The sequence below is a fragment of the Mustela putorius genome, unplaced genomic scaffold (assembly GCF_011764305.1).
Source record: "Mustela putorius furo isolate JIRA1106 unplaced genomic scaffold, ASM1176430v1.1 tig00003869_pilon_pilon_pilon, whole genome shotgun sequence".
In the NCBI taxonomy this organism is placed as follows: domain Eukaryota; kingdom Metazoa; phylum Chordata; class Mammalia; order Carnivora; family Mustelidae; genus Mustela; species Mustela putorius.
Genome location: NW_025422021.1, coordinates 4,025,423 through 4,034,331, shown reverse-complemented (window position 1 = coordinate 4,034,331; position 8,909 = coordinate 4,025,423). Strand labels below are relative to the sequence as shown.

The 8,909-nt window shown below is 34.9% G+C and overlaps 1 protein-coding gene across 1 annotated transcript; it reads left to right on the top strand.

Annotated features, from left to right (window-relative positions):
• The first annotated feature begins 1,668 nt into the window (after nucleotides 1-1,668).
• On the top strand, nucleotides 1,669-7,695 carry PJVK (pejvakin). Its single transcript, XM_004768978.3, has 6 exons — nucleotides 1,669-1,879; nucleotides 3,167-3,362; nucleotides 4,134-4,275; nucleotides 5,433-5,550; nucleotides 7,001-7,099; nucleotides 7,313-7,695. Exons 1-6 carry the CDS (start codon nucleotides 1,669-1,671, stop codon nucleotides 7,603-7,605), a joined length of 1,059 nt encoding a protein of 352 aa, XP_004769035.1. The 3' UTR covers nucleotides 7,606-7,695.
• Nucleotides 7,696-8,909: the final 1,214 nt, after the last annotated feature.

The window sequence follows — 8,909 nt, the reverse complement described above, 5'->3', positions numbered from 1 at the left end:
GACGCTGGGCAAGCAATGCCCGTTAGGTGTGAATGAAGGCTTTTCTGTAGGCTCCAATAAAATGCTGTTTCTCTACACCTGTGTTGTTAGTCGTAATTGCGTTTGCCTGGGATGCACCACCTTAGGTGGGGATCGGATAGCGACGGTAGATGATGAGTCGCCTCGGGTATTGCTAGCCACTTGCAGAAATGACTCCCCGTGCTTTCTCTGCGTGGTTGAAGATTGCACAGTGCTGTTCACACAAAAGGACGTTATTAAAAACTTTTAGTGATTTTTGGTTTTGGGTTTTTTGTTTTGGTTTGGGGTTTTTTTTTGTTGTTGTTTGTTTGTTTTGGGGTTTTTTTTGTTACATGAGAGTCTGGATACTCGCAAGCAAATGAAAACAGCTGAATCCTGAATCTAATCAAATTGATTTATATTATTTGGGGCTTGAATTAGGCCTATTCTGTCTTCCTTCCACTATCCCTTCTGTATATGTGTGTATCGTGATTACTACCTTATTATATTTTTTTTAAAGATTTTATTTATTTATTTGTCAGAGAGAGAGCGAGCGAGAGCGAGCATAGGCAGACAGAGTGGAAGGCAGAGTCAGAGGGAGAAGCAGGCTCCCTGCGGAGCAAGGAGCCCGATGTGGGACTCGATCCCAGGACGCTGGGATCATGACCTGAGCCGAAGGCAGCTGCTTAACCAACTGAGCCACCCAGGCGTCCCACCTTATTATATTTTAATGACTATTTTACTGTAAGTACACATAGCCACTTTTTCAAGCTATTTGAACATCCACATAACTATGGCAATACAATATTTCAAGCACTCAGCTTTGTTTCTAAACGTTTATTTTTTGCCCTGATATCTTAAAAACAAGGCCAAACTTGATATAGCTCTCTTTAAAGGTTGAGTAACTGAGATAATAATGATGAAACAAAATAAATGCAGCACTATTTCGAAGAGTTATCTATGTGCCAGCTACAGAGTAAGAAACCCCTAAGTCATAGTTATTTATATATGTTAGTATTACATAGTTATTTCTGCATTTATATATGTAATATGTCTTTTATTTGTTATTTCATAAAAATTGGTGTGCAGTTGCTTCTCTATATTCTGTGAATTTATATTTTATATCAATCACTTGGTTTTGTAGCATATAAGAAGGGAAATGAATGAACTGTATACTATAAGGATTCAAAATAGCACTTTAATGTTGCCACACTTGGCATGATGTTGTTGTGAAGGAATTCCCTTTGGACTAGGTCCACTGCAGGTGGTATCCAGGGCTAATGTTAGTGCCTCAATTGCCTTGTTCCCATAGAGCTATAGGTTTCCTCAAAACTGGCATACTACCATCAACAGCAACCCTCATCAAGGACACTGGTAGTATTTTAAAATTAGTAGTTTTCTGCATAAGCTTATTGACTGCAGTTCCAACTGACTTGCTCGCAGTATATCATTTAACACTGTTGATCTATAATTCATTACGTGAGCACACCAAGAGAGGCAGTGTTGTGAATTGTACACTGGTATGCTACTTGGTGAAACCATGTTTTGTATTTTTAATGTGTTCAATTATATTTAAAATCAAGCAAGTCTGAGGTGTGTGCCTGGCTTTCTTTGAAAGTATGGATTGTTATCGGAGGGTTGCAGTTGAGGACGTTTTGATACCATAATAATATGTTTGCTGCGGCTACCAAGAGCTTTGTCAAGCAAGTTGGAGATGGAGGGAGATTAGTTCCTGTTCCAAGCCTCAGTGAGGCTGACAAATACCAACCTCTAAGTCTGGTGGTAAAAAAGAAGCGATGCTTTCTCTTTCCTAGGTATAAATTTACCTCAACACCTTTTACACTGAAAGATATTCTTCTAGGAGACAGAGAAATTTCAGCTGGTAAGTTTAAATATGTTTGGGAGTGACTACTCATTCAGCTGTATTAATGACATTTTAAATATCAGTTGTATATACTAATATTTGTAATATTTGCACATTGATAAAAGCAACTTTTCTTAAGATAGTAGTATTAAGATTAAGATTAATAATATCTAAATTTGTGTAGTATCAAATCTCATTGGTTGAATAATTTTTGTGTAGCATCAAATCTTATTGGTTGAATAATTTTCCAACCTATTTTGTGAAATTATTTATTGTGTAATTTTCTTTTGAGTATTTTATAGGCTGTTTAAATTGAATCAATTTAGAATATGACAAAATAATATATTTCTGTATCTATAAAGTGGGATATTACTTAGTCTTACCTATCTCACAGGGTCAAATGAGATGAAAGTAATTTACATTTATTTCTTATGACTCAGTTATTGCAATTGGTCAACTGAATTGTAGTTTACAGGCTAGATTAGAAAGTAAATTGACATTTTGACAAATTAGTTATAAACACTTGTTTTTCTTTCAACCACTCAGTGGATCTTATAGCTTTCAGAGTTCTTTTGGTGTAACAAAGAAATTGAGTTCTCATTTAAGTACTCTATTTTTTTTGTTGTTGTAAATTAATTGAGTTGCTATTTAATTTTTTAATTAAAATTTTTTTAGTTAATAATATTTAATAGTATTATGTGGTGACAGGTGGTAGCTACATTTGTGGTAAGTATGGCATAATGCATAAATTTGTTGAATCACTATGTTGTATACCTGAAATTCATGTAACATTGGGTGTTAACTACACTCAAAAAAATTGATTTTTTAAAAAAGAGTTCATTCTCTAGCAGGAGTGATATTTTACATGATTTAAGATGTTTGACTGTTTTGGGGCAATTGGGTGGCTTAGTCGGTTAAATGTCTGCCTTGGGCTCATGTCATGATCCCAGAGTCCTGGGATCCCTGGACTCTGCTCAGGCTCCCTGCTCAGCGGAGAGACTGTCTCTCCCTCTGCCTCGGCCTGCTGCTCCCCCTGCTTGTGCACTCTCTCTCTCTCTCTGTGTCAAATAAATAAATAAAATCTTCAAAAAAAATGTTTATGTGTTTTAACAATAAGGTCATAATGTATATAAACATGTAATTTTTTCATTTAAATGAGTTGCTACTTTAAATCTCAGTGTGAAACATCACCTTTCTCAACGTTTATGTAATGGAGTCTTACATAGTAAATGAATGCATTACTATAAATAATCTATATTAGATGAAGTCAAGACATTTAAAAATATTGATTTCCTTTTCATAAAGGTATTTCATCTTATCAGTTACTGAATTATGAAGATGAATCAGATGTTTCACTCTATGGAAGGCGAGGCAACCATATTGTGAATGACGTTGGGATTAATGTCACTGGATCAGATTCTGTGGCAGTAAAAGCTTCCTTTGGTGTGGTGACCAAACATGAAGTGGAAGTGTCAACATTACTCAAGGAAATTACTACAAGGTCAGTAGAAGAATATTTAATATGCTTCAGTATTTCCATTAAGTATTTTAATTGTATAAACTTTGTTATAAACAATGCTGAAAACATTCAGGTTATGTATATTGTCTAATGTAATGTATTTGCTTTATGTGCTTGAAATATACAAATTAGCAATTTATCCAGACCTTAGAGAAGGGTAGATATCCAAAAAAAAAAAAAAAAAATTCACATGGTTTAAACAGATTTTTTTAATTGTTCCACAAAATTGCTTTGGTCCTATACACAGGTACTAAGTTATTAGATTAAAAGGATACACTGTGGCACCTGGTCAGCTCAGTGAGTTAAGTGGCTGACTCTTGATTTCAACTCAGGTCATGATCTCAGGGTCCTGGGATTGAGCCCTGTGTCTGGCTCTGTGCTCGGTAGGGAGTCTGCTTGAGGATTCTCTCCTTCTCTCTTCTTCTTCTGCCCCTCCCTCTGCTTGTGCTCTCTCTCTCTCTCTCAAATAAAAACAAATCTTTAAAAAAAGAATACACAAATCTGCTTCCAACAGATATTCTAAGGGAATCTCTTCCAACAGACTCCTATAATAAGCATGTTTTAAGAAAAGAGAAAGGAGAGGCAGATTACTAGTGGCTATGGAGCATATTTTCTGATTTGTATTAGACCTGCCTTGATTTGTTTTTAGTTAAGGTGGACCATGAATGAGTAACACATGACAGCAAGAAACGTACTCGGTTATATAGAATTAGAATGTGACATTCTTGTGAATATCTCTATTCTTTATTCTAGAAAAATTAATTTTGACCACAGCTTGATACGTCAGGCAAGGAACAGCAGAAAGGCAGTATTGTGTGTGGTCATGGAAAGCATTCGAACCACACGACAGTGCTCACTGTCTGTGCATGCTGGAATTCGTGGGGAAGCCATGCGGGTAAACCACACTCATGAGGTTTCTCTTACTAAAAATGTGCAATGGGAATTTTAAAAAAGTACTCAGTGTCTAATGAGATGTGTGTGTTTTGTCAAGTGTTGAGATTAAAGAATTACAAGGGTATATAGGATTTTGCACAGTAATGGTTTTGTTTTAGAATTTTTAAAAAATCCAAGAAAACTTCAATTCTGAATGTGTAACATAATGCAAACAAAACACTAATCCTTATGAAGTAATGCATATTGGAGTTCCTTCTATGACTATTTAAATGATGTTTTAAGAATAAAGTTTGAATGCTTATGTTGAATTCTTGATTTTATTTTTAAGTGAAGTACTTTATATTGCATTTTAAAAAAGTCGATTTTATATTTTTTTAACTTTTCTAAAATAATATTGTGAATGGTCAAACATGCTTCATTCAGTGTTAAATACCTAGAACAACAACAACAAAAAAAAAATCTTGAAAGTTACTTGTGTTTAGTTCTCAGCATAGTATTGTCTTTGTCATTCACATAGTAATGACACATAATAATGACTTGATTCGTCTTACCAAAATCATTTGTTAGAAAAAGAGTCCAATGAAAAACGTTTTGAATCTTTGCAAATTAAAGTTCTGTTTAGTCAGTGGCTACATTTAGCTGTCCACTGAGTTGTTTAACATTGGATCATTCTGGGGGCACAAATTGAAATATTTATTTAATTGTTGGAAATTATTTTGGTAAATAAATTGATAATTGCTTTGGAAAGCTGCTGAAAACTCTAGGAGCTTTGGAACAATTGACAGAGTAGGCTAAAAACAACTGTAACTCTTAAACAGTTGGTTTGTGGTTGAAAGGAAAAGGTGTCTATGTCAGCATTACTGTTGCGGCAGCACTACTCATTGGCCCTAGGACCAATGTTAGTGAGAAAGTGGTGAGTGGTATTGCCTGGATTGTGAGACCTCCATTGGACCATTTGGACTTCTGGTATAGACAGTTAAATTCAATGGGATAATTTGTTTTTGTCTTTTTTTTCACATTTTAAAAAAAATTTTTATAAACATATAATGTAATTTATTTTTGTCTTATCAGTAAGATTGTATGAAATGTTTTGTTTCTCCAAAAAGCTATCCTTATGTGTTATGCCCCTTAATAATGTTATTTACTTATTTACTATAGTTTCATTTTATGGATGAACAGAATCCCAAGGGAAGGGACAAAGCTATTGTTTTTCCAGCACACACAACCATAGCTTTCAGTGTTTTTGAACTCTTCATTTACTTGGATGGTGCCTTTGGTAAGTGAATGATTTGCATGAAACACTGAAATGATTATACTTTTAAGAGGAATTTAATGGGAAGCAAACACATACACACCCTCTCTACGTAATTCAGGAAGAATGATACTCTCAGTACTGTCAGTCTTATGCTTGGCTAAAGCCCCTGGGAAAGACCTTCCAGTCCCACTTACCCGCTCCCTCTTTTCTGCTTCTTGGGGAACGCTGCAGACTCCCTACCACCCCACGTGCGATTATAGAGAAGAGCTCACATGCAATCCACTGACAAAGTTTTTCTTGACTTACATGAGGAGATAATAAATGATCTTCTAATAGGTCGTTTTTGAAGACAGCAAATAAAGGAGTGGGTAGGTAGTTAAGATGCCTGTCAGAGTCTGCGTGTCCAAACTAAGATACCTGAAGACAAATTCTTTTCAGCTTTATCTCTCATGGGTCCAGTTTCCCCCCAACTCTCCCTAAAAAATAATTTTGACAGTATAAATGCTTACCCTAAAATTGTCTTTACCCTCCAGAATGCCTTGTATACCTTATATAATAGTGTAGCTCGCTTTAGATTTTTCATGGGTCTTTAAGAGGCCTGCGCCTCAAAGGATGGGCAAGGGAGCCCCCTCACCATAGTAATTCGTAGACATTTTTAGACCTGTTTGTTTCTGTAGTTTTGTGAGAAGTGAGAATGGGAAGTCCAGAAACATGACAAAACATGCTAATTACAGTCTATTTGGGACATTTCAGTTATAGGTTTTTACAATTATATTGATCTTTAGGAGTATAAACTGTTAGAACTGACACAGGTATTGAAATTTAAAATGTGCATACGCTTTTGGGAATTTATCCTACAGAAATACTTAAACATATGGGAAGTGATATGGGTATAAGGATATTCAGTTTGTAAGAGTGAAAGATTGTAAATAAATCTTAAGATCTATTACCAATTACTAGTTCAATAATGGTGCATCCATAACTACGGAATATTATGAAACCATTAAGAAGAATGAGATATGGGCCCTGACATGGAAGAATGTCTAAGAGATATTTTTAAGAAATGTGCTTGGTGTATAACCATTTGAGCCTAATACACACACACACACACACACGTTCTTTTATGTGTGTATGAGCCTACACACACACACACACACACACACACATATTCTTTTATGCTTATAAAATATACTGAGTATATCTGGAACTATACTCTGGAAACTTAACAGTGATTACTTGTGGGTGGAAAACTGAGGCTGGGGTCTAGGGTATACTGGAGACTTGTTACCATATCTCCCTTTTGTAGTCTGGATTTCGTGCCATAGGAATATTAACTTTTCTAAAAATACATAAAATTTAATTAAAAAAATATAGTGAATGGCATGTACCAGCATTCATCAGCCACAACTAAAACTCCCAATGAAATTTGAGTTGTCCAAGTCATAGCATCTTCTAAAATTTTTTTTTATAGACCTTTGTGTCACTTCAGTGTCAAAAGGAGGATTTGAGAGGGAAGAAACAGCAACGTTCGCGCTGCTCTACAGACTGAGGAATATACTATTTGAGAGAAGTATGTCTGTTATAGAGTATTTCAAATGTCTCTTTCCCTCTTGGATTAAAACTTGAGTTTGTCTAATCAGTACTCCTTGTCTGTTGAGGATTTTAAATCTAAAAGCCAAATCATTTCATGACAGATGGTTTAGATTCACATATTTGTAAATGGGGTTTGGTTATATATTTCTAATGTGACTTCTAACACATTTCTTTGCTTTTGTGCTTTCAGATAGAAGAGTGATGGATGCCATTTCTCGCTCCCAGCTTTACTTAGATGATCTGTTTTCTGACTACCATGACAAACCTCTCAGCATGACTGATATTTCTCTCAAAGAAGGGACCCATATCCGAGTTAACTTGCTTAATCACAACATTCCAAAAGGACCTTGCATACTCTGTGGGATGGGAAACTTTAAAAGGGAGACAGTTTATGGGTGCTTTCAGTGCTCTGTCGATGGGCAGAAGTATGTGAGACTTCATGCAGTTCCTTGTTTTGATGTTTGGCACAAGAGGATGAAATAAAGTGGAAAGTGAATGTAGTGTTTTAGGTGCAACTGTGCCACATACCTTTCCAAAATCATTTGGGTATGCTTTGATAAATTGCAGCAAATTAAAGAGGGGGAGGAAAGAGAAATTAACCTGTCTGGACATCATTTTCTTCCTCTATAAACATGGAGATGATAATAGTATCTGGCCTACAAATTGTCATAAAGATTAATATTGTTTGTGTAAAAAAAGGTTAAATATAAAATTCAAAATATAGATGTTCCTTCCTGAAATCTACCAGTTACTTTAGAAATATATTTGGGATTCGGCTATCATTTTAGATAACTTTACATAGTGATTTTTCTAAATATCAATTTTATCTTTAGTTGATTTTTAATTCAACATTTAAGAATGACAAGAGGTTAGAAGTGATGACTTTATGATGCTTTAACCATTGCCTTAGGTCTGGTAAAATGAGAAAAATGTGTTAATAATTTAATGTAATCCTAAATGTTTAATTGTGGTATCAAATGAAAAGCACATTGAGCTCTGGGTGGGGTTTTATGGACACAGTTCACAGGGTGACTGAGAGCAGTGTGCTATTGTGAAATGTGCACAGGCTCACTGGTTTTCTCCTTATAGAAACTCACTACTGTCATTTTAAAGTTAAGACCACTAGGACACCTCTATCTTTCTCCTCTGAAAATGTTTAAAATATTTAACATATTCAGTTCTGAGAGATCTTTTTCATCCACCCTATAAGACATCTGAGATTTTTCATACACAAACAACCTAAATTATTAATTTATTATATACCCTTATTTTAATAATTGCAGAAGTAATGAAAATTCTAGAACTCAAAATGTAGCAACAGCATTCACTGAGATATACACCTGTGAAAGTATAAAGCAATTGGGTAACTATAAAATGCCTGATTATGTATGTAGAATGATTAAATTTTTACTTATTTAAATTTGACCAGAGTTTTAGAATCAATCTCCATTTTACTTCATCTATAATTTTTAAAAACAGAAGTTTAAAAGCATTTGGAAAACAATGGGACAGAAAGGACAGAATTACAAAATTTTCTTCATTATGGAATGATTTCCGTTTCTTCTTCCACTGTGTTGGTGGTTTGAGCCGAATATATGACTCAAAGGCAAATAGGAGTATACTGATTGCAAAATGCTCTAGTGACTTTTTTTTAAGAACAGGGGCAGTTTCCAAACCAAAACATAATATTGAATCACCAACTTTGTTCCAACGGAGCAGATTTTCCTGAGGGAAGTCAAGGAACAAGAACTGGCAGTTGAGCAAGTGAGGAGGAGTTACAAAATTGG

Bases quoted from the DNA above. Each gene is read 5' to 3' on its own strand.
- PJVK (XM_004768978.3), top strand. From the start codon at position 1,669: ATGTTTGCTGCGGCTACCAAGAGCTTTGTCAAGCAAGTTGGAGATGGA. The intron at 3,363-4,133 runs GTCAGTAGAAGA...TCTTTATTCTAG, and splicing joins CTCAAGGAAATTACTACAAG to AAAAATTAATTTTGACCACA. The intron at 5,551-7,000 runs GTAAGTGAATGA...TTTTTTTTATAG, and splicing joins TTACTTGGATGGTGCCTTTG to ACCTTTGTGTCACTTCAGTG.